At 30.9% G+C, this 25,775-nt stretch overlaps 9 protein-coding genes across 9 annotated transcripts; 4 read left to right on the top strand and 5 right to left on the bottom strand.

Annotated features, from left to right (window-relative positions):
- Nucleotides 1–6,472: 6,472 nt before the first annotated feature.
- On the bottom strand, nt 6,473–7,027 carry BN7_4715 (uncharacterized protein; the record flags this gene model as incomplete). The annotated part of the gene is made up of 1 exon (XM_011274714.1): nt 6,473–7,027. The coding sequence occupies one exon, from the start codon at nt 7,025–7,027 to the stop codon at nt 6,473–6,475; it is 555 nt and encodes a 184-aa protein (XP_011273016.1).
- Nucleotides 7,028–8,431: 1,404 nt separating this feature from the next.
- On the top strand, nt 8,432–11,605 carry DOA4 (ubiquitin-specific protease DOA4; the record flags this gene model as incomplete). The annotated part of the gene is made up of 2 exons (XM_011274713.1): nt 8,432–8,763; nt 9,490–11,605. 2 exons carry the CDS (start codon nt 8,432–8,434, stop codon nt 11,603–11,605), a joined length of 2,448 nt encoding a protein of 815 aa, XP_011273015.1.
- A 109-nt stretch (nt 11,606–11,714) lies between these two features.
- Nucleotides 11,715–12,875, bottom strand: DOS2 (Dos2p; the record flags this gene model as incomplete). The annotated part of the gene is made up of 1 exon (XM_011274712.1): nt 11,715–12,875. One exon carries the CDS (start codon nt 12,873–12,875, stop codon nt 11,715–11,717), a length of 1,161 nt encoding a protein of 386 aa, XP_011273014.1.
- A 272-nt stretch (nt 12,876–13,147) lies between these two features.
- Nucleotides 13,148–13,762, top strand: OCA6 (protein-tyrosine-phosphatase; the record flags this gene model as incomplete). Its single annotated transcript, XM_011274711.1, has 1 exon — nt 13,148–13,762. One exon carries the CDS (start codon nt 13,148–13,150, stop codon nt 13,760–13,762), a length of 615 nt encoding a protein of 204 aa, XP_011273013.1.
- A 4-nt stretch (nt 13,763–13,766) lies between these two features.
- Nucleotides 13,767–15,071, bottom strand: DDI1 (Ddi1p; the record flags this gene model as incomplete). Its single annotated transcript, XM_011274710.1, has 1 exon — nt 13,767–15,071. The coding sequence occupies one exon, from the start codon at nt 15,069–15,071 to the stop codon at nt 13,767–13,769; it is 1,305 nt and encodes a 434-aa protein (XP_011273012.1).
- A 228-nt stretch (nt 15,072–15,299) lies between these two features.
- On the top strand, nt 15,300–16,325 carry MAG1 (DNA-3-methyladenine glycosylase II; the record flags this gene model as incomplete). Its single annotated transcript, XM_011274709.1, has 1 exon — nt 15,300–16,325. The coding sequence occupies one exon, from the start codon at nt 15,300–15,302 to the stop codon at nt 16,323–16,325; it is 1,026 nt and encodes a 341-aa protein (XP_011273011.1).
- An 825-nt stretch (nt 16,326–17,150) lies between these two features.
- On the top strand, nt 17,151–17,849 carry PAA1 (polyamine acetyltransferase; the record flags this gene model as incomplete). The annotated part of the gene is made up of 1 exon (XM_011274708.1): nt 17,151–17,849. The coding sequence occupies one exon, from the start codon at nt 17,151–17,153 to the stop codon at nt 17,847–17,849; it is 699 nt and encodes a 232-aa protein (XP_011273010.1).
- Nucleotides 17,850–18,466: 617 nt separating this feature from the next.
- BN7_4708 (SLC26/SulP family anion transporter) lies at nt 18,467–20,815 on the bottom strand (the record flags this gene model as incomplete). Its single annotated transcript, XM_011274707.1, has 1 exon — nt 18,467–20,815. The coding sequence occupies one exon, from the start codon at nt 20,813–20,815 to the stop codon at nt 18,467–18,469; it is 2,349 nt and encodes a 782-aa protein (XP_011273009.1).
- Nucleotides 20,816–24,342: 3,527 nt separating this feature from the next.
- BN7_4707 (gag protein) lies at nt 24,343–25,503 on the bottom strand (the record flags this gene model as incomplete). The annotated part of the gene is made up of 1 exon (XM_011274706.1): nt 24,343–25,503. One exon carries the CDS (start codon nt 25,501–25,503, stop codon nt 24,343–24,345), a length of 1,161 nt encoding a protein of 386 aa, XP_011273008.1.
- Nucleotides 25,504–25,775: the final 272 nt, after the last annotated feature.

The following is a 25,775-nucleotide window of genomic DNA, read 5'->3' as shown; positions in this document are numbered from 1 at the left end:
ATACTTCTATGTCATTATCTATTATCCACTGTGAGAGGCGTTTATTAGTAAATTGTTATCACACGGTATTCAATATTGGACCTTGTTTCAAAAATTTTAATATTGATTCATAACTTTAGTGATCAGCTGAATACACAACTAGTACGGGAAGATTATATCTCGAAGAATGTCTACTCAATTTGACACAAGTACAAACTTCACTTTTGCACAAAATGCTTACATCTTCTAGTTGCGGGTTCCATAAACCGATTTAAAAAGTGTGTATATCTAATGTGAGATGATCCTGAACTTGTGTGTCCTCCAATTTAAGAGCTAAACAGGCTCTCATTTCAATTATATTTTGATTAATTTTTGGAGTCTGAACCCTGGGATTAAGCGCCATGGAGTTGCAGCAAAGCTGTATGATGCTGATTTAAACATATCGATCAAAATCGAAAATTAGATCATTTAAAATATTACTATAGTTAAAATAATTTTCGCAAGCTTAACAATTACCACATAAAAATATAATAATAAGTTGTACAGTACATCCACGGTTAACAATGATCACATATTATGTATCTTCCTCCTATTATTATGGGATAATGCAGAATATTGATTTAAAGCTTAATCAATTTTCAGACAGTCGTTTTCAGCGCGAAAATATTTATAAGAACAGGCGCCCCAAGATATCTTTGTGAAAAATTCGATGTGATATATATATATACTATATCGCAAATTTCCAAACTTTTTTGTGCTTCATAATTATTTGGCACATAAATCATAAATAAGCTCGTGATTGTTCTAATTATTCACATTGCAAGTTACCGTGATGAAAGGTCTATGATCAATTCAAAATCATTAATTTAGTTGTTATTCTACATTGGGATTCCCATTGCATGTTCATTCATATACACACTGCTGCTTACTGAATTTATTCCATTGTGATACATCAACATTGCTCATATGATGTGGTTTCTTTAACTAAATTCTATCCAATTGCTATATTAGCCAATCCTTCAAGGGTACCAAACCATACACTGATCCGATATTTTTGGGTAACTTGATATTTTACTAATTTTTATACAAGCTCTTTTTGGCTAAATTTTCAGTCAGGTCCATTTTCTGATGCTAGAAGTCCCCTTTTAAGGCTTAACATAGTTATTCAATCCATTTGTGGCTATTTTTCAATAACTATTTGATTTATGGTACTTTTGGCTCTTTACATTTCCAAGTCCATTATGTAAACGTATTGGAAAAGCTTTTATTGAAGGCAAAAAATTATGCTAGCTTGATTTTGATTACCCACTGTTACTATATTACAAGATTGTTGGTCAAATTTAAATATATATACTGTTCAAAGATTATTTAAAGTCACAATATCGCATTAATTTAAAGCTCGCTGGTAATGTCACTGATTTGCAATGAAAAAATACTTAAGGCTGGTTGGTTAAATATTTGACCTTGAATTAAACGCCTGGCTTCTTGGAAAATCAAGAAATATGGTCGAAGTTTCAAGAAAATACTTTGCACTTCAGTTGATCTATTGAGCTTAATATATAGATGTGACTAATTTATGAATGATTGGGTGGTCAATTTGGTTCATGTTAACTCGGTGTATTACTCCAGTTTAGTGGACACTTGGGGTCAATCGCGAGAGTTAACGAAAGAAGGAGCTTTGAGGTAGATATTTATTGCTTAGACACACTAGGTGATCGATTTATAACTAAAAACTAAATACAATAGCGATCAATAGCGACATCAAAGCTAATATACTTGAATTATATAAGATCCACTTCTATTGGTTAAAAGCTTTGAGGTTTTGATGGACAGTGCTATTGTTATAAACTATTCTTTGTTATAATTAAGGTTGTCCAGATAGAGCAGTATAAGACCCTTGTATGTAATCGATCTTTTTAGATTTGAAAGACAATAAATCAACTACGTAAGACATGGACGTAAAAGTACTTTACAAATAATAATTAAACCTAAATTGAACAGATTCTGATCTTAACAGGTGTTTGAGTGGTTACGCTTTCTATCACCTTGAACGTGCTGGAGAACCTATGTTGGTATTTCTCATTATAAAAAAGCGGTCTTACAATCAAATTGACGCATGGACCATCTGTCTTTTACAGGAAATAGTAACACGGTTCTTATGGAAGCAACTAAAGAGAGTATAGTTCTCTTTCATTCTGCTCTTGAAACCCCTAACGGCCACCCTTGATCTGAATATCTCACCTTTGGCTGTTGTTTTGATTGAGACTAATCATCTCGTGGTAATATTTTAGCCTTTTAGCAACTTCTCCGCTGACATCAAATGGTTCAATGATGAAAGTTCCTCTGCTCACCAAGAATATATATATATATTCAGCATTACTTTCAGAGTTATGATTTCCTTATGCTACACTAACTGAGCTTTCTGTTCAAAAGAATTATTCTGTATTTAATAGATAAAGGGAGTAGCTATATTACTATAATATCCTTGTACGTAATAAAGGTATATATGATTATAAGGGACTGTAAAATGTATACCAAATTATTACCTATATAACATAATATATCATAAAGACTTGAATGAAAAGTTTTCTTTAAGAACAAATGTATTTTCAATATTATACGTGTGATCATAATTGAAGTTATGTTGAAATTAGAATAAAGTAAAAAGTACTACAAAGCTTGTGGGCGCTTTATCTGAAACTCCATAGCAAGATACCTTGGGAGATGAAATATAGGGCCAGTGGTAGAAATTAATTAAATATATTTACTTCGTCACAAGTTCAACGACTCATGAAATACGCTTGCCAACTGATTTCCAGAGAACCTAGAGCCTTTTAAACAGGGTATACTGCTAGGGGAAGGTTGTGCCTGATAGACTCAGAAACGACTGGGAGCTAATAACATGCAGTTAGTTAACCATAAGAAAGCTGAAGCTAACATTGCTAAGATTTATATTCTCAGATAGAATCGAATTTTCACAGCTTCGTGTAATTAATTCTTCCTCGTATTATATTGTTAATCGAATTCAAAAGTGTGTTGTGGTGTGCGACAAAGTTAGTTTGGAAAACATAATCGAAGTAGCCTTATTGTGCTTCGAAAATCATAGAAAGTACAATTGATCTACTAATTCAACCGAACACTTCGGATCATAATCCACTGAACTAATACTGAACTGAAAATTATAAATGAAAAGCCTTTGTTCTTTATAATATAACAAATTTGTCCCAAAGATGTTCTCAAAATTCCATCAATATGTTGGAGGTTAGCGATCATACCTAAGACAGACATTTTTCTTTGACAGATTCTATATTGAACTTATACAAAACTTAACTATATAACTAGTAGACAATTTGATCTCTTTATTTGATATCGGATCATAACATTCAACAGAATACTGTAAATCTTCGAATTTGCCTATACATCGACATTCCAAAGAACTTCAGGCGGATATATTAATAGAACACCATTATATTGTTAGAAAGCTTTGAGGCACTAGCTTTAAGTGATTAAGACGGTTGGTGAATAGTTTGAATTTTGTTCTCAAATACTAATCAATCTAATAAAAAACTCTATATATTATAGCTTAATGTAAAGGTGCTAACCACGCAGCTCTTCATCCAGTGTGTTATGCTTGAATGTCAAGAAAACTAAACATGTGCTGTGATCATAAAATGGAATATGTCGTCATATCTAATTGTTGATCAGATGGTGAAGTAGATTTTTCTCTCAGTAGTATTAGTACAAGATTATTCGTTTCAACCTTATATTTACACCTTCATTACCTTCATTGATCATATATAATAATACTTCATAGTTACACCACTTCCACGACTTTAACTTTATACCTAGTACAGAAACAAAAAATTTAGTGTATATTTTACTTCCCTTCTCGATCTTGATGATGGTTCCAAAACATTTGTCAGTTTCGGTGGTTTGATGACTTGATCTTCGACTGTGTCTAATTTGATTTATTCAATAAAAACATGCAATGCAGGCAAAATTTTGAAAGATTATTCAAATGTCATTTAAATGACTACTTTTTGCTCTATCATAGTCAGCACAATTAATGGGAAGTTCTTGATACTTTTTGCTGATTTTTGCCGAATTGAAGCTAAACTTATGAATACCCTTGTGACTGCAAAGGCTAAGTTTATGCTGGAAACCTATATTGCATATTATTAGAATTTGACAACTGATCTAAAAAGACTTTATATTGAATATGTAGATATTAAGCTTTGCAAGTGCTACTACATGTTGGATCTAAATAGAACCTTGCTATGAGAAACTAGTGATCAGAAATAGAGATAAAATATATAATAAACTCATATTGTCTTATGATCTTGTCTCACTTTATCTTTGTGCTGAAACTGAAGCATCCTTACGTAGAAAATGCTCATTAATGGTGGGATTATTAATAAAACAATTCAGAAAGAAGTTGAAAAAGAAACAAATACCAAATGTAGTCTGTTATAATTATAGAAATATTGTACAACAAATAGAATACAGAGAAAAGATATTTTTGGTCTATTATAAGTCTACTCTTATGGAATTGATGCGCTTAAAGAAAAAAACGTAAATTATAGAAAGACCAAGTGATAAATTTAAGAGATTTTGAATTAGGATAGCAAAAGAAAACTGGATAAATAAATACGCAAGGAGTGCATATTTTCTATCTTACCTCTATTTATTTTGCAGGAATTGAATAATGTCTATCTAGTGTAAGCTCAATTGTGAATGAACACCTATATAAATCCGATATCTAGCCTCTGCAACTTGGCTAAGTATATTTTTTACTAGGCATATTTCAGTCTATATTATTATCCAGTAGTAAATAATGTTCACAAATAGATCGTATATATGCTTCATTATGTGCTAGAAAATGTCGTCATTAGTAGGATTGATCTCTAACCTCCAACACTAATTGTAGAGTTCTAAAGATTGTTGTAGGTTAGAGATCGTACCAGATATTGTACTCATTTTTCTATAACAAACTCTATATTAAACTTATACAAAACTTAACTAATAACTAACAGACAATTTGGACTCTTTATATATTCTTTTAATCTTCTAATCTTTCTTTTACAATTTCCTTTAACCACATAGTATATATCTTGTTTAACCATTTATGCACAATTCGTGCATAACAAATGTATAATCTATACCTTAATTTAATCTGTATCTTGTGTGCATATCAAATGCGGGATTTGTGCATAATTCATCTTTACATAATCAAAACCATTTATAATCACATTTATTTTGATAATGGATCATAATATTCAACAAAGATTACATGCAGTTTAAAAGTTCAAAAAAGAGTATATCGATAACTTACGACAGGAGTTCCTTTTATTGACGTATAATTAGAACCTCGAATAGGTTTGTATTAACGACTTCGTATTTTGAAGTATAGACTCATATTTTTATTAGCTACCAACGGCTGGTCCAATTAGCTGTTGAGAGATGTTCATCAGTGCAGAATTTTGTATTAAAATATTTTAACGAATTTACATCAAAAATTTACTTTGTTTGAATTGAATATCAAGTAAGATGATTATACTACAATTATATCATCCTGTGATATTTTCTTTCTAGCTGTAAATCTAGTTTTGAAGAAAATTTTTTTTCACTAGGAAGTAACTCTGATCAGTTATATCAATAAGTATCTCCTTCCAGAAAGTTAAAACCCTTCAGAATCACTTTATTCAACTTATATTTACTCCTCAACCTTATAAATTGTTCATATTAGGTATATACTTTTAGTTTTACAATTTACTTTTCTTTGAAAAAAGTTCCCATGCTTACTTACTTACATATTGACAAGAAATAGACATAAATGATTTAATGGGATATTTCAATGTATAGGATTCTCTTTATTAATATGTGTAACTTTCTTCTTTTCATCCCGGAATTAACTTGATGGTATACCAGAGCGTAACCTTTGAGCTGATTCACAATAGAGTATAACTGTAAGTATGTTAGTTTTGGAATTAATACTTGAGTTGGAAGTATTATTTTAGGTAAGTCAACTATTTGAATTGTAAGTTTAAATGAGGTTCATTCAGCCTCGGGATGATATATCATTTCAGCGTATTGCTAGAATCGATAATTTTTGAAGTTAATTTTATTTTTTTAAATAAAACCAACTTGTATAATTATTATAAATTTATATAAAATTATTTAACATGTATCACCTCATCAAAAGTTCAATTTATTATTAATTAATGTTTCCTGCAGTTTTCACCATCATCTAAAATGATGTCAAAAACATTTTTTACTTTATTTTTCTTTTAATCCAGCGAATCTCTCTTTTCCTTTGGGTTTAAGTTTGACAATTAATCTAAAATGTAAAGGGTAATATAGGCCAGGCCGTTGAACATTTAAAACTTTCTTTGTAACATCGTAGGATGTTGATTACATCTTCCTTGATATTCATTCTATACTTCTTGTTTCACTTCAAACTTACTTGGTGTCTTTAATTTAGTGAAGGCTTTAATTAAACATAACTTCCAAACCCATATTTTCTTTCTGCAATCTTCATTTGGAATTTTGTAGCTGTAATTGCCTCTCTAGATGACAATCCATTTCTTCTTAGACCTCTACTCTTAATTAAAACTTCAGTGTAAATTGACATACGTCTCATAATCTTGACATTTGTTGTATGTTCAGCTGGAGTGGTAAGACCTTTTAGACTAAAAGGTGAACATAAAATTCTCCCAAACCCTATTCCATTTGATAATTCATTGGAGAAAGAGCATCTTTTAAATGGATGTAATAAGGTTTCTTGTTGAGCATCACAACCATAGCAGTTTCTTTTTGCTTTATTTGAGAAGTAATAATGTTTTATATGTCCCAGATTGAACATATGTAGGTTTTCCATCAAGCCAGGTGTTAATTCGTTTTTTTCAATAACAAATTTCCAGGTTTTTTCATATCTGGCTCTTTTCACTTGTTCTGATTGAGATTCTATCCTGATTTGTAGTTTGAACTTGATAAAATTGTATTTATAAAAAATGATCATTATACATGATAAATCAATGACCAAAGTCATCTAATAAAGCACTTAGTAAATTTGTCACTGTTGATTTCCTGTAAATCATCATCCAAAAACTTTCAATTGAACTTATTACAAAATATTCACGTATGTTTTCAATTCTGATTTAGGATTTGCGATATCATCCAACAAATGCTTTGGGGATTTTGTTATGATCTTTGCAAGATTGATATCCCTCTGAGCGCTAAATTACCTTGCCGGTATGATTAATCTATCATAGTTTGTTCCGGTAAAATAACTGAGTAATAACTTATACCATCAAAATTTCTTTTAAACATTTATTATTGGGTTTCCTTTGGTCAACAGAAAAGATGAAAACATTTGGGATCTAAAAAACATGCACAGCTCCCATGTACCGTACCATCAGTTAGTTAAATTTTGCCTTGGGAAGGAAAATTACTAATTTTCCACAAATCATTTGATTCCATGTGCCCTTTTGAACTTTTCAACATAATAGTGGAAATTCAGATGAGAGTGAACACGAAAGTGAAATTGAAATGTAAACCCATAACATTCAAATGCAATCAATGTGCGATGAGATACCCTAGCAAGTAATCATAATAAGAAGTTGAAATAGAATCCTAAAAATTGTCAGCCATCAAGCCATATGGGTACATATAGCTATCAACCATCCATTGAAAAACCATTGAAAAAACATTGACTTTAATCATGTTGATGTATGGGTACATCATAAGCAAATAAAGAGGTATATGGAGCAAGATATTGGTAACCAAATAATAATTCATCTTAACTCGTGGCTTCTTTGCAAGTTCTTTTTCAACATCTAACGAAAACGTCAACATCTAACGAAAACGTCAATAGTTGACACAGATATGTCTTTGTGGCAATTCATTCAATGTTGATAAAATCTTTACAGTATTAGCCTCCTTAACATGATAATATGATATCAGATTTGAAAAGAAACAGTTGTATCCCTAAGCATCAATCATCCTGTATAATGAATTAAATATGACAATAGAGTGATAATATTTACCTACTACCTACTACCAAATTCACATAAATTAATTCACATTTGTACGATATTTCGATCGCAGAAATTAATTAATCTTATGAAAAAGATTATGTAAACATTGCTTTGAATTGTAATTAACGTAACGCCCAGTCTACTTATTTTGGCGGGTTGAATAGCAATCAAAGTCGAACTTCACTATTAAATACATCTCTAAGAATTGGTACCTAAGACCTAAGGCCCATCCACCCACATGATATAGTGTTGATTTTCGTTATCGGCTTTATTAAGCAAACTTGCTAATTGGTTAAAAGTGTGTTTATTATTTATAATCTATACATATAAAAAGCCTTTAAGTTCCTTGAATTTTTTAATATATCTTACAATATATGTAGAAACACATTTTAAACAATTATTATACCTCATAAGAAATGTTATCAATGTACAGAAAAAATATTTTGAAATCTTTAGCAAGATCAAGATCTATTCCAGTTACACAACCACGTCGCTTTCAAACCGTTTGGTCACATTCAACAAATGAAAAAGTGAAAACTTCAGCTGATGTTAACACAGACAAGAAACCATTCAATGAAGAGGTTTCACAAGAAAAATTAGACGAAATGAAAAAGCACTCGGATTCATTTGAACAGTCCTCTAAGAAGGAGACCACTGAGTACACTAAGAAGTACTCGGAGGGTTTTAAGAATCTAAAAGATAAAGGTAAAAGAACAGCCGAAGAGCAGGCTCGTGCTGAGGATTATATGTAGCGCCGGTCCATATACAAGATATGTAAACAGTTAATATTTATAAGATTTATGATTTATGTTAAATGCTTCAAACTACTTGTAATTTGTAAGTCGTGTAGGTAAATTTTACTTCCACATTATGAGATTCGAGAATCCAGTAGTTTTCCAGTCTTTTTGTGGAGCATGATTGATAGCGCACATTCGCGCGTGTCTGCAATAATCAATTCAAGAAAATTACAAAATCTTGGAGCCTGGAGGTATCGTGTACTATTAGAGGTTAAAAATTTCATTGATCATAAAGAAGGAATCAAGTTTAGACATCGCTTGAAACTTTTGAAGTACTATATAAACTTTGATATTATCTTGCTGGTACTAGAACTTGATCTTCAATTGCTTCTCAAATTCAAATTGATTCACAAAAAGTTTGGCCAATTTTGCCATTTGAAATAGTCAAATTGAATAGATGACAGGCCCTTTAAGTGATAATAAAACGCAGAAGTTCAAAAGTATTTTTGAGCTAACGAGTCTTGTTAAAACTTTTATAGAAGGACTAGAGAATAATTCATTTGAAAAGCTCCTGAATGATGCTTTTGAAAGCTTTGAAAATGTAAGTTCACATAATTGTTTCCATCTCAAAACTCACATTAAACTAACAGTTGAATATTAAAGTATATAAAGGAAGTCAACAACTCAGAAGGCCCAAATTATGAGGAAGCATTTATATACTATGAGATTGCGGTTAGCATTGCAGCAAAGATAATACCCAAATTGCCGGATTATACTAAATTTTCAGAGGCTAAGAATTGCAAAGAAGCGGATTATTACACTCTTTATACTGATTTGGTATCGAAGTTATTACATGATAAACATATAAAGAACATAAAGAATCATTTAAACAGCAGTTGTGCTTTAAATACTGAAAATGATGTATGTGTTGAACATAGTGAAATTGACGAAGTAAATGGAGAGATAATAGAACCTCAGACTTTGAAAGTCTTTTTAGAGAAGCATAGATCCAGCATTTTATTGGTTGACGTGAGACCAAGGGAAGACTTTAAAAAAAACCACATATTAACAGAGAATATAATTTGTCTAGAGCCTATATCCATAAGATCTCAATATTTCGATCACGATATTGAAAACTTATCACTTTTGAATTCTCCAGATCATGAAAAGGCTCTCTTTAAACATAGAGATAACTTTGATTTAGTGATTATTTATGATGAAACTTCCCAATTTCCTCATGACTCAAAATCATCCGAAAACCTGATGAAAATTTTGTGCCAAAAATCTTTTGAAAAACCATTGAAAAGGAAGCCAATGTTTCTTAAAGGTGGTATTCAAGGATGGATGAATGTATTTGGACTTTCAAGCTTTGGGCATAATCATGGATTTTTGACACACCCGGGGAAACACAGACCAAGAACTTCTAGTCGGTCAAGCTCATTCTCAAATCAACCAATTGCAAGAAATTTTCATGATTATCTTTCAAATCCAATTAAGAATGATTTCCATTCTTCTACACCTCAGTTTTACGTTCAAAGACCGACATCTCCTAATATAAAAAGATCGAGCAGCTTCAAACTTCCTAGCTTGAGACCAGTATCATCCCCAGGGAATATATTCAATAATAAATCACCAAAATCTGGCAATACGGTCTCTCCTAAGAGCCTAAATGGAATTACAGATTCTAAACAAAATGCAAATCAGAAGATTGAACCTACCTTACCAAGCGTATCAAAGATTTTGAATACAAATGATTTACATTGCACTACGGGCTTATACAATATTGGAAACACATGCTATATGAATTCTATAATTCAATGCTTATTGGGGACACCGCCATTTTTGCAATTCTTTCTAAATGGCTCTTATAAAGAGCATGTCAACATAAATAGTAAGCTTGGAACCAAAGGTATCATGGCAAAATTTTTTGCTGAGTTAGCTCAGGCTGTTTTTAAACAGAATGGACGTGTGTATGAGCCAAAAAACTTTAAAATTGCTATAGGCTCATTGAATACTTCATTCAAGAATAACGATCAGCAGGACTGCTCTGAATTTTTGAATTTCGTTCTAGATGGTTTACATGAAGATCTAAATGAAGAAGGTAATAGACCAAGGCTTGGTGATTTGACCACAGAGGAAGAAGAGTTGAGAGAGAGAATGCCTATCAGATTGGCATCAGTCATAGAATGGGAAAGATATCTCAAGACTAATTATAGTGCTGTTGTTGCACTATTTCAGGGGCAATATTTGAGTCAATTGAAATGTCTAGAATGTGGCACGACATCTACAACTTATCAAGCCTTTTCGGTGTTGAGTCTTCCTATTCCTCAAGAATTAGTTCAAAGTCCTTTGGAAAAAATATCATTGAAGAGATGCTTAGAAGAATTCACTAAACTGGAAGTTTTGGATGGTGATGACAGATGGAACTGCTCAAAGTGTAAACAACTGAGAAAGTCTACAAAAAAGATCACTATAACTAGACTTCCTTCGAATTTAGTTATTCATCTCAAAAGATTCAAGACTGGAGTGAATCTACAAAAAATCACAACATTTATAGAATATCCATTTGAAATGGACTTGACAGACTATTGGCCCAAAGTGGTAAGTAAAGAAGAATCAAAGAAGCTACTCACATTTCCATTGAGGGGACAAACTCCTCCTTTCAAATACAATTTATACGGTGTATCAAATCATTCGGGTACATTAGTTGGTGGGCATTATACTTCGTATGTTTGGAAAGGTACAAATAAGAAATGGTGTTACTTTGATGATACAAGGATAGTACAGAATTTTACTAAAACCAATGTCATCAACTCGAATGCATATGTTTTGTTCTACACCAGGGTGAACTAATAAATGCCATGCTGGATTTCAATTCGTAATAGATTATTTATTTCAAATGTATATAAAAAGGCATATAATTACTATTTTGGTTAATAACCTTTCTCGTAAGTTTGTAAAGTCACTCCCAATCATCATCTTCCTCTTCTTCATCCGCAATGTTATCATCATTGATTTTAGAATTCGATTCTTTTTCGTTTTCTTTTTGACTTGAAACCTTATGTTCTTTGGATACATCAAGAGTGGAAGAGTTAACAGATTTCAGTTCATAAGTACCTTCACTTGATGTTGTTGATTTATCATTTTTGGAAGAACTAGCAGTATTATTTTCATTGTCTTCATCGTCTTCATCATCGCTCCATTGTAAATTTTTAGTTTTTGAATCATTTGGCTGAACTTCTTTGTTGAGCAATTTTTTGCGATTTGTTTCATCCTTCAATATTTTATCAAATAAGTAGTAATATCTCGTCCAAAATTCTTCATAAGTAGACTTTTCAGGAACAATTGTAGTGGATAATTTCTTTAGATCATTGTTTTGTTTTAACAATTTTGATATATCTTCAGTCTTAGAATTTAGATTAAATTCTTTTTTAAATAGCTCAAAGGATTGGTCATTTGCAGTTGTTAAAAATAATTCTGGAGAAGTATGTAAGGCATAAAGCTGAGCTTCTGTTCTTGTGGAGGTGACCTTCTGAGGTTTGGATTTTCCGCTACCAGTGACATTGAACAGCAAATTTCCTTCGTCATCATCAATCAATTCATCTCTGTCCTCAGGTGGAGCAACAACAATCGAATCTTTAATAAATTGTCCAAATTTGTTAACGTAAGACCCGGCGAATGTTTCGACTTGTTCTAATTCCTTATCCAATTCATCAAGATATGTGTTTGTTTTTGTTGATAATAAAGACCACATGTTCTGTGATTTTTCAAAGCTTTCCTCATTCACCACTCTTTTTTGTACTTCACTGAATTTTTTGGTAACTGTGGACTTTGTTAAATTCAATTTATCATTTAGGTGTAAATTTTCAACATGTTTTTTAGTTTCATTTAAATAATCATTGATTTTGAGATTACTAACTAGAGATCCGAAAGACGCTCCCCATGTTGAAGCTTTCGACTCGATGACATTATAAGTGTTTGCAATTCCATCTTCAAGCTCTTCAAAGGATTTCTCAGTTTTTTGATTAATTGTATTTGATCGATCATCAGAGGTTGCTTTTAATGTTTCTTGAGACTCATTATTGGATTTAGAGCCAGCATATTGTTCGTAAACAAGATCCATTGTCAAATAAAGATTTAATGAAAATTAAAAAAAGGCTTTTTCCACAAGATTAAGATGATGATGGAAGATGTTAAGGGTTTTTTTTTATGCTTCAATCGTGTCAAAATACTTATTGTTTGTACAAGAAAGGCTATTTTTTCTCCAAAAACTCAAAAATCACGAAATTTAAACTTCTGACAAAAAAAACACATAACTAAAACCACCATCAAAAACAACAGTGAAAATAAAGCAACGTCAACTTCAGAATTCTGCCAATATTCTACTCGTCCAAAATGACTCAAGATAAATTGGGTCCTTTAGTTCCACCTTTACGTTTTGCTGCTCTCCAGCCACGTCTTTATAGAGGGTCGTATCCTCGACAGATAAACTACCGTTTTCTCAAAAGATTAGGATTGAAATACATAGTCTCATTAACTCCTGACCCAATAACCCCTGAAAATGATAAAGAATTTTATGAATTTGCACAAGAGAACAATATTCAATTGGTCCATATAGAATGTGGTAAAGAAGGCGGTAAAAGAAAGAAGCGTGGTGTTCCAATAGGCTATTCAGCAGTTGTTAAAGCTTTGGAATTGATGATTAATGTTGATTACTCGCCACTTTATGTCCACTGCTTAAATGGAGGGCAGGTTTCATCATTGGCTATCGCTTGCTTGAGAAAACTTTCATTCTGGTCTTCAGTTACAATCTTTAATGAGTTTCTGGTTTATACAAACTCAATCAACTTGCATGATCGGACCTTTATTGAGAATTTTATAGCAGAAATCAATGTTCCAGAACATAAAGTTAATTGGATTTGGACTGGGCTGTCAAAAGATATAATCGGAAGTCATCCTACATTGAAATTTGTCAATACAAATGATAAAAAGTATTCAGATATTAGTTAGATCTTTATGAAAAAAGTATGGAAGCAGCCAGTTCAGCATTTCCACCAGTTTGATCCAATGCTCTTATTACTTGATCTCTTGAAAATCCCAATCCCATCAAGTTGGTTATCACTGCATCATCGAAATTTGGTCTTGATGCTTGATGATTCCCTGCAGAAAAGGAAGAGCTAGTTTGGTTGTTTCTTGTTACTGCTGCATTTGCTGCTGCATTTGCTGCTGATGGTCTATTCAATGATGATGGTGGTTCTGTTGCTGTTGCTGTTTGATTATTAGAAGAGGGTAAAGGTCCACCGCCCAATTGTTGGCCAATTGTTCCTGAAGGATTAAACATACTTGGAATTTCAGCATCTCCTAAAAACGGGGTTTCAACATCTGCAATCACTAATACATTTCTTTTCAAATCAATATTTGCTTGGTGTCTTTTTAGCATATCCAAACCTAAAAGCATATCAACCCCAGTATCCAAAACTGTGAAACTACATGGGACAAATTGATCCTCAATTTTTAATGGAGCACTATGGATTCTACCTAAAATTTCTGTTCTACCAACACCACGAGCTTCACCTCTAAATCTTCTATCGATTAACCTTGAAATATTACATTCTTCAGCTAACTTGGTACTTATAATCGTAGATTGTGCACCCGAATCAACAAATGCTTTAATTGGATGACCGTTAACTTCAACATTAATATAAAGCATTGAAACACTGGCAAAACTTTCAGGTGTTAATTCCCAAGCATTTCTCATATTCTCTTCAATTTGATCCTGCTCAATCAACTCTAAAATTCTTCTTTGGTTTTCTGGATTATCTGGATCACTTTGCAGTTGTAACCATTCATCTTGAGAAACTCCACCAGGATAATTCGATTGATCATGTTGTACTAAAGTTGATTTCACAGCTTCTCTAAATTGAACTGGATCATCCAAAACATTCTCAATACCTGGGTTTAGAGTTGTAATTTGTCTTCTTGCTAGTGGGTTATTTAAAAGTTGTAGTCTTAATTGTTCAGTCTGTTGATCCATAGCATCTTGAGATTGATTAGAAATTGCGGCTGAATTTGATGGTGTATTTTTGATTGAGTTCTTATTTCTGACAATCAACATTTCATTATCTGTAAAGTTCAACTGAGATAGAGTTTTACTATCACCTTGTAATTCTTTACCATTTAAAATTAAGATTTGATCATTTGGTTCGATGTCACTTTCAGCACTAATATAAGCTTTGAAGTCTAAAAGTGAAAGATCGCCACTAATATCAATTGGAATTAGCTGATCAGTATCCTCGACTGTTGCTGTAATGTTCACCATTCTTTGTCTTTCTACTTGGATACGGTTTTATTGTTGCGAGTAATGTATCAGGAATTCTGGTTTGAAAGCTGTATTTATATTTGCCTCCAAAAATTACAAATGCGCTCAAGAAATTATTGAACGTCAAAACAATTACAAATCGCTGCAAATTGAAAATAGATAACACAAGTCAAAATGATGACAAAAGGAGGTTATTGAATGACAGTATACCAAATTCAGCTACTAAAAATGTCAAAGACTACTATTTCATCTGGAAAGAGATTATTGAGATCTAGTTCGACCATTATCAAGAATTTCCCTAAAGATGGAAACAAAATTGGTCCAATACAAGATGAAGATATACCAAGCTTAGAACCACCGTCTACTCCAAAAAAGAAGGTCAAAAGAGATCACAATGTAAACAAATCTCCAAAGAGCCCTGATAAAGTATCTTTTAGGCAAAGAGAAGCACATTTACTCGAAAAGTTCCCAATCCCTTCAGATCTTTCGTTACCAGAATCATTCACCTCCCTACACAAACCTGGTTTTAACGATGCACTAAAATACATCATTACCAAAGATCCTTCGCTATATCCATTGATTATAAGCGAACCATTCAAGCAGTTTCATATTGATGAAATACCAGGCTCGTCCGATCAAGAGCATTTTATAAAACTATGTCATAGTGTCATTGGTCAACAAGTTAGTGGTGCTGCTGCAAAATCAATAGAAAACAAAGTTGTCGCTGTTTTTAATGACGAGGGAATCTTTCCGACTCCAAAAGAGTTATTTGATAAAGATGACCAGTTACTTAGATCTGCTGGGTTATCAACGAGGAAAACTGAATATATCAATGAAATTTGCAAAAAATTCATTAATAAAGAAATATCAAATGATTTTTTTCAAACTGCTTCAGATGAAGAAATTTTAGAAAGATTGATTAGTATCAAAGGTATTGGAGAATGGAGTGCAAAGATGTTTTTGGTATTTGGGCTGCACAAGCTCGATGTATTTGCACATGATGATCTTGGTGTTGCAAGGGGAATATCTAGATATTTGGAAACAAGGCCTGAACTATTACACGATGCTAAAAAAAATGTCGACACCACAATTCAAAGGAAAAAATCAAAGTTCGATGATGGTAAGAAAAGGGACTGGAAAGTAATTCATGATTTATATGTACAGCACATAGCTCAAAATTTTGCTCCTTTTCGTTCAGCTTTTATGTTGATCTGTTGGAGAGCTAGTTCAACAAACATTGATATTTTATCTTAAAACTACTTTGACAATAAACTAGAAAAACTATTTCATGAAAAAAAAAAACATATAATGTACAACATTTTGACTTAATTATTAAAATTTATTCGTAAATCTATCTCTTTGGACCTTCTCCACCTGGAATTAGCATCACAATATGATTACCACTTAGTAGTATTTTGCTTCTTTTAGTGGTAGTACCATCAACATCACTGAAAAATTACTATGTTAGTACCGAAAGCACGCAAAGGTGATCAAAGATACAGAATTTTCGATACTCACTATTCTGTAACATCTTCTAAAACCATATTAACAAAATCATCAAACCCTATTAATGTACCAGTAAACTCTTTCTCACCACTCAATAAAACCCATATTCTTGATCCGATGCACTTGTCAACCAATTCCAAAGGAAGTACTTGATTCAACGGTGTAGATTCTATAGCTTCAGCAGACATCGTATGTAAAAACTTTATAATACGCAGTTGAAGAACTCTATGTTGATTCTTTTGAAGTGTATATAAACTATCGAAACTTAGCTTTTGTGTACTTCATATTTTAAATGAAGAACCGCAAAATATTCGCGGTTTTTGCACAATATTTAGACAATATATTACTGAATCTAGTAATTATGATACTAGACACTTTAGCCATTCTCAGGAGAAATGTTGCGCAAAAGGTGTTCGGATGTTGGGTATTGGCTTTTTTTGTTGATAACGTTGAGCTCAGTTGACCAAAGACAAAAAGACAATAAGAACCTTTGGAAAATCAACGACTTTTGGACTATTCCATTTCTTCAACTGAGGAACACTCCCCTTGATCCACCGATATAAGTTATACACAATGAGTTCAGATCTTCCTTTACATCTAGCTATCAGACCATTGACTTTAGAAGACGTTGATAAAGTATTAGAACTAGAAGCTATTGGATTTCCGCCATCTGAAAGATGCAGTTTGAAAAGTGCCAATTATAGATTATCAGCATGCCCTGAATTATCATCTGGGCTATTTATTAGAGAATTCAAATCTAAGTACAATACAAAAGATCAAAAAGATGATGATCATGATGATGATGATAAAAATAAATCAAGTATTGATGATGATTACTTACCTGAACCAAGAACTACAATTGTTCATGAAAGATTAATTGGTCAAATTATAGGTACAAAAATCTATGGTGATTTTGTGACTAATGGATCAATGGAAGTCCCTGAACTGAACGAGAATGGTACTCCAGTAAATGAAGAAGAAACTAGAAAGGGTCATATTGAATCATCAAATACTATTGGTATACATTCAGTTGTTGTTCATCCAGAATATCAAAAGAAAAATTTAGCCACTTTGTTATTACATGATTATATTCAAAAATTATCCAATCAACAAGTTGGTGAAAAAATTGCTATTATTGCAAAAGAAAATTTGTTACCATTTTATAATAGAATCGGCTTCATTACAAAAGGTTTGAGTGATTGTAAACATGGTGGTGAAACTTGGTATGATTTACATTGTGCTTTAGCTCCTGAAGATGAATTAGATGCATAAATTGATGATTTTTAACCCATAGATACAAATAATGAGAATATATGGATGAAAATGTAATAAACCTAGTCATATTCTTTTAAATTCAAGAACATTTGCTACAATGATTATTTAGATAACACAGTGAATAATTTTAAGGTTATTTATGATTGCTATATAGTTTAAAGTTTTTATAACGTGTCACGATATTATTATAAATAGAGAGTTATGTATTACAATTTTGAATTTATTTGCATGTATCGTATCAACTATGGGCTTTACTATGATGATATTCGTGTAATTCTTTTAATAATTAGATACAGTGGCCCTGTAGTTACAATTTATCAAACTTATTAAAGATGTAGTAATTCCATAGCTCACTACTTAACAAATTCGATTTGTTGGTGTCTACTAATTGTACGTCTTAAGAACTTCAAAATCTATAAATAATTTAAATTAACACTATATATATAAATAAAAGCCGAATTGAAAAATGAAAAAAGAATGATACCAAAGAAAAAAAACCGAAATGAAAAACAAAAAAAAGTGTAATTAAATAAAGCATTATTAATATAAAACATTTAATTCTAACCCAAATAATATGCAAGCTCCTAAGTCATAAAATATCAATGAATATGCAACTATATATCATTATCCTGATAATGATCCAATGAAGGTATATCTAAATGGAAAAATGGTGTACTGGTACTAACAGCAGCATTATATCCAAACACAGCTTCCTCATCTTGAACAATATCGACATGATTGTTATTTGATCTAGCATCGTTTTGTTCAACGCCAAATCCACCCCCAATTAAAGCTCTTCTAATCCAAGGACTTAAAATACCAGTGAAATGGAACTCAACTTCACGGTCAGCATACTTATTAACAGCTTTTCTTAAATCGATAAGAGCTTGAACACCAGATGCATCAATTTGTGAAACTGTTGAAAAATCAAAAACGAAAACTTTCAAGACTGGTCTTTCATCTTGAGGTAAGTTTGATAAAATTGATGGGTCAGCCTTTTTCCAAAATGGTCTCCATGGACCTGGGTCATTCCATGGTCTATCAATATCTTTTAATGATAAATTGATTTTGCCTCTTCTTGTTCTAGTTTTAATTTCATCGAAAATTTTATCAAACAAATGTGAACAATTTAAATATGTCCAAGATTCAGTAGGTCTGAAAACTAAAACACCAGGTGGTGGAGGTAAAACATTGATATCTTGATTTAAATTTCTTTTGGATAATGGAATCCATCTTGTAACATAATTGAATCTACCACGTTGACCACCATCTTGATCATTTTTAGAATTGGAACTGATAGTTTTGCTTTTAATATATTCCTTTTTGTTTTCTGAGCTCAAGTTTTCATATTGATCAGATTCAACATTTGAATCATTTGAATATTCATCTAATGATTTAACTTCAGGATTCAAAGCTTGTGCAACTTTGACTCTTCCTAAAAATTCACCTGTTGGGAATGCAACATTGAATAATAAAACAGCACATGAAGCTGCAATAGCAAAATAGATACCAATTTCAATAGTGGCAAAAACAGTGATAATAACTGCAATGATAAAAATACCTGCATCAATTGGAGCAATTTTCCAGAAATTCAAAGTTGTTTGATAGTTTGCAATTAAATCACTAACAGCGTGGATGATAACAGCAGATAAAGTTGCCTTTGGAATGTAATAAAATGCATCAGTTAAACAATAAAGAGCTAAAAGAACACAAGCACCAGTGAAAATACCAGCCAATGGAGTTTTCACATTACATTTAGCTTTCAATGCAGATCTTGAAAAAGAACCTGTAGCAGGATAAGCATTGAAAAAAGTACCAATTAAATTTGTAACACCAATAGCAACTAATTCTTGATCTGGGACAATTTTATAATCATTGATACGACCAAAAGATTTTGAGATTGAAATATGTTCTAATAATAAAACAATAGTAGCAGCTGGTAATTCAGGTGCCAATGAAGACATAACACCTGTTGGAAATTCCATAAGACCAACATCTCTAAGACCAGAAGGAACAGAACCTAAGACTGATATTTTCTTAGATTTTTTATCATGTCTAATTAAACCCCAAGAAATCAAAGTGAAAACAACAATGATAACACCGTTTCTTAAAGCTTGGGTGTAAAAAAACCATAATCTTGCCTTTGGCCATCTTTTTGGGCCAACATTACAAATGTATTTCCAAGAATAAAGTAAAAACAATGGAATTAACCCAAATACAGCATCTAATTTAGTATCTGGTAAATGCTTTAAAGTTTCAATAATAACTTTATAAGTAGCAGCTCTTGTGTTAACTTTTTTGTTGTAACCCATTAAAGCAGGAACTTGACCAGAAATGATATTTAAAGCTGAACCAGTCATGAAACCTAACACGGAAGGCATAGAGATAAATTCTAAAATGAACCCTAATCTTAATAAACCCAAACCTAAAGCAATACAACCACAAATCAATGATAATACAGTTGCGATAACAGGCGCAGGTAAAGAAGGATCTCTTTCTTGGACTCTAGTAATAACCTTTGCAACTTCTAATGACATAACAGCAACAGGACCAATTGAAACATCCTTTGAGGTAGCGAAAAAACAATAAATGAAAACACCAACAAATGCAGAGTATAAACCATATTGAGGTTCAAGACCAGCAATTTGAGCATAAGACATACTTTGAGGGACCATAACAACACCAACAGTAACACCAGCCACTATATCAGCATAAGCCCAAGCAGGATTATAATGATAGATCCATCTATGTATTGGAAATAAAGATCTAAGATATTGTACTGATTTTGAGCCAGGTGAGTGGAAATGATGTTTAGCCCAATCTACCACATTTGTATTCTCTTGATGATTTTCTAAAACTGGGATGGAATTGTAATTTTGAAATTCATATAACTCATTTGAAGAATTTGAGTTATAATCTTCTTGATGAGGATTAATAGAAGAATTTTCAATATCAGCACCCATAATTAAGATTTTATCCTTTTTCCGAGATTTGGGTTTGAAAAATCTGATAAATCTTAAACAAAGTATAAAAGTGTGATAGTATTAAATCTTAAATCTTATAACGTATTTGTAAATCTATGGGATATGTGATACTTTTATAATGAATAAAATAGAAGGGAAAGAATAAAATAAAGAAGATCAACTCCATTCGCCACATTATGGCTCAAGAGTTGCAGCATTTTCAAAGAATCCACAATTTTGATTCACAATCTTACAAATCTACTGTGGCTATTGAAAAGTTTTATGTATGGTCAAATTCGCAAAATGTATGAGGATTGTGGAAAGTCACGTGAATGGTATTAGTAAATTCGCGGGTGATGTCAACGGTTTTTATCTCAATTCGGAATTTACTATGGCTTGACTTCTTGACTATGGCTTGTGAATAGGTTGGAATAGTGGTGATCAGCCACATAAAGAGGCTAATAAGCAGTCAAATATGGCTAGTATCTAGTATTCTACTGAAGGATCACTGTATGGTCACTGGTCAGTAAAGAAACAGTTGAATTGGTTTAAGCTGAATGGCGTTGATTGGAACTTGTTGCGATTGACATATCGATTAGCTGCTTCATCTTGCTTTATGCTTCATGGCCTATTGTTTGTTGGTTTGCAATTTGTGCTGGTGAGTCGTGACGATGTAACTATGTACTTTTAAAATCAGGGGAGCAGTGGCTGAAATTTTAAGAAGAATCAAGTAAGGCTTTACACTTGGTCATTGGTCAGTTGGCTAGTAAAGTAAAAACGTATGTACTGTTGGTTCATTAAAAAAATTTCAAAAATATTTAAATCTGTCATTCCATTGATGACTTACGAATTTTGTTTTTTCTTTATCAGAATAATCAATTATTCATATCAGTTATTAAGATACTCAGAAAACCCTGTAAATCGCCACAAATTCATTCATTCGTTAATACGACTCAAATTATTATTAACAATGCACATGCATTACTCCACTTCAAGTTTCAGATCATAGATGAGGAATCAGAATAGAGGATCAGTGATAAATCTTGCATCCAATTATTAAACACTATCATCACCCGTAATTATGATAAGAAACGTACAAATTACGAATCAAGTACTTAATTAATATTTTTGAAGTCAGAATTATAGAAAAAGAAAAATATCGCTGAAGTATATTCAAATTTCATTCATTAGCCACAAATTGATACAAACAATTAAGCATTTTATACCAAGCTCTATAGCAATCAATTAATATTTATACATTTATTAATTTTTCCTTGAAAAACATAATTTATGGCTTTTTTGATGATCATTGAAATCGAAAATTTTACTATGACAGGTGCAAGACAGGTTTGGATAACGGTTTTTGTCTCACCAAGCTATTATCTTGACATTAATTGATCCAAGTGATAAAAGCTGGAACTTGATATGCCTACTTGGTTAAGCATGGTATTGAAAAGGTTTTGAGTGAAGAGTTAGTACGGTCTTTAAAAGTACTGAATGTTGATAAATAGTGTATTGCGATAGTTATTACAATATACTATAAAGTGCAGGTTGGTGATACCAGAGCTTTAGGTCATATTTTAATCATTCAGATACCAATACATACGAAATGAGCTGGAAACTCAATTGAATAGTTAATTATTGGAATTTTTATTGACTCACAGTTTTATCTGGAATAATAATCTCGATGGATCAGGTATCTTTTATTAAAAAACACCATTAATATAAACCATAGTGCTTCTCATTTGGCATATGATTTGGAATGTGGGTTTTTTTATTTTTGGTATCAGTATAAAAAGAGTTATATATATATGAAGCAGTATGGATTAGCAAAGTGTGCAAGACCACTAGCTAATCTGATCACCAAATAAAAAGATTAGATGATTTTAATGAATCACTTTCAAATAATTGAGTTTATGCTTCAAATTTGCAGATACATAAAAGGTCTGTATAAAAAGGTATATGTGTTCCTCCTTTTTTGAGCAGTCTATAGTGTTTCAAATCGATATCACTACGAATCCTTTAAATCCAAAAAAATCAACAATTTTTCAGATAAAAATGAAATTATATATCAACAGTTATAGCTCAAGGTTTATTATTGTTTGGTATAATTGCAACTGCCAGATGCTACTGAAGATTCAATTGTTAGTCAAGATCCAATTCCTGAATCTTATAACTCAACTGGTGGCTTTTCCATGGTAGAATACAATCTCACCTTTGTTTTGATGCAAATAAAATACATCTTGTGTCGGTAATAGTGTTGAAGATTGTACTAGATTATATTGAAGACAAAAAGATTCTTAATGTTGATGAAATCAAAGCACTGTGTTCTTTTTAAAGCACTTTGTTCTTTCTGGTGTAGTGACATCAAAACTTCTGTTGATTGTAAATATCCCATTATTGATCAAGGTTTGCTTATGATGATCAAATCTTTTGTTAATTATATCTTTAATTTGGTATATTGCTTCAGGTTTGAGGCAAGGATCTACATGATTAAATACTAGGCTTTACTTTTAATGTACATAACCCTAGTGTTGCAGTAGAGTTGATAGTAAATTAATTATATTCTTAAAGTAAATTTTTGATGGAATCTATATTTAAATATACAAATCATTAGTATATATCGGTGAATATATACCTAATATAATTCTGATTCAATTTAATTATATATATGAATTGAATTATATATAAATTTTAATTCGAGTTAAGATCGAGTGCAGTTATATATAATGATATATCGGAATTAAGTTATAGGTTTCGGACGAGTCGGCGACGTACGTTTTCATATATATTTAAATTAAATATACAATTATCTTTTATAATATTCATAATTTAAAATATTATCTGGCCAGCATTATTTGAAGTATTTATTGAGTTTATATGTAATTATTAGCCATATATTATATTGCAGCGACGTACAGCTGATCATGAATTTTAACTATATATATATATATATAATATTAATTTTTAAAATTATATAATATTATTTAAATATTATATATTTAATTATATATTAATTATATAATTTAATAAAATATTATTTATATAATCAAAAATATTAATTAAATATATATAATTTTATATATATATCTAGTAAATATATATATTTAATTTAATTTTTAATATTATATATATTATAAAATATTATTATAATATATTATAAATTTTGGTATATAAAGCTTATAAAATTCATGAGCCGGAATATATAGGATCAATATATTATAATAAATAATTATAAAAATATATACATAATATATTATATATTGATATAATTAATAGAATTGGATCCAATTACAATATCATCAATCAATTTTCATACCAAGTTGACACCAAACAATATTGTAATCTAGGTGAATTATATAGTACCTCATAACTAAACTATTAACATATAACGTACATTTTTAACAAATTGATCCATGTGAATTAGCTCTATAAATGTGTATTGAAATAATTGTGCTATAATCGTGAACAAAGTATTAATTAAATCTAATACATACAACATATTGGAATAAATTTAAAACTCATTATCACCATTGTATATTATTCCCATTTGAATAATATTGATTTGTATTTGGATCATAAATTAATCCATTATTTTTAGAATTATATATATAATTATAATTAGTATTATAATTAGTATTATTCAGATGATGAGATGTTGGTGGTGGATAATAAAACCCTTGTTGTGGTGTATGATTAGCTAATTGCTGAGTAGAATATTGATAGTATTGATTATATGGATAACCATATTGATAATAATTGGGTTGATATCCATATTGTGTTGGAGGTATTGAATTTGGTTGTTTATGGGGTTGTGGTTTTGGTTGTGATTGTGATTTTGATTGTGCATGGGTTTGCTGTTGTGATTTTGGTTGTGATTGGGTTTGTGGTTTTGGTTGTGGTTGTGGTTGTGATTGTGATGTTGTATTGAATTGTGGGTTTGCATTACCATTTATATGTTTAATTGGACTAGTATTAATACTAGTTGTACTATTTGTATTTTGTAGATATGGTTCTTTTGATAAAATTTTTAAAATTGATTCTTTTGAAGTAGTTTTCCTATCAATTTTCAATTTTGCTAATTCCATTGTTGCAATTGCATCTTCAACTGAACTATGAGGACCTTTTTGAATTGTTCTACCAAGATATTTTTCAGTTAATTTTTTCAATGAAGTTTCTTTTAAAGTACCATTTTTAGAAATAAATTTATAAATTTGTTGAGTATCTATAATTAAAGGATGTTTTAAATTTAAAACTTTTAAATCATTTTCAATTGAATGACCAATTAATATATCATTTGCTTTTAATTTAGAAAGTATTAGATCTTGACAATTTTTTAAATCATATGGGGTATTATTAAGATGTATTGGTTTTAATCCACTAAATCTATATTTATAATCTCTTATTTTACCATTTGGTTTAACATAAATATCAAAAACAACGTTAAAATCTTCATCAATCATTGAAACACGACCAACTTGTTGAGAAAAATCCATCATTGAAACCATTTCACAATCTATAGCATAATAAGTTGGAAAATCATCATTTTGTGGATTTAATTCAGTCTCCACATAATTTAAATATTTTGTGGGACAAGTACGATTTTTAATATTTGCAAATCTATGAATTGGATATTTATTGTTTTTATAATGTTCAAACCGTATTAAATGTTTTAATAAATCTTCCATTGCATGTAAAGACTTTAATAAGTCTTCAATGGTTTTGTGGTTGTTTAATGTGTATGTCTTTATCAGATTTATCTATTATTTTTCTCACCCTTGCATCTGTCATAGATACGGGTCAATGAAATATTTAACTATTAACTATATATTAAGAGCTAAAAATTAGCTTATATTTTACTTTAGTTAAAATCATATTTACTATAGTAGATTAATGTATTTAATATAATTTAATTGATTATATGAGAACAATTATATGTAGTTATTATATTTATAATAGA

Source organism: Wickerhamomyces ciferrii, contig 00180, assembly GCF_000313485.1.
Source record: "Wickerhamomyces ciferrii WGS project CAIF00000000 data, strain NRRL Y-1031 F-60-10, contig 00180, whole genome shotgun sequence".
NCBI classification, from domain to species: Eukaryota; Fungi; Ascomycota; class Saccharomycetes; order Phaffomycetales; family Wickerhamomycetaceae; genus Hansenula; species Hansenula ciferrii.
This window is presented reverse-complemented; position numbering and strand designations above follow the sequence as displayed.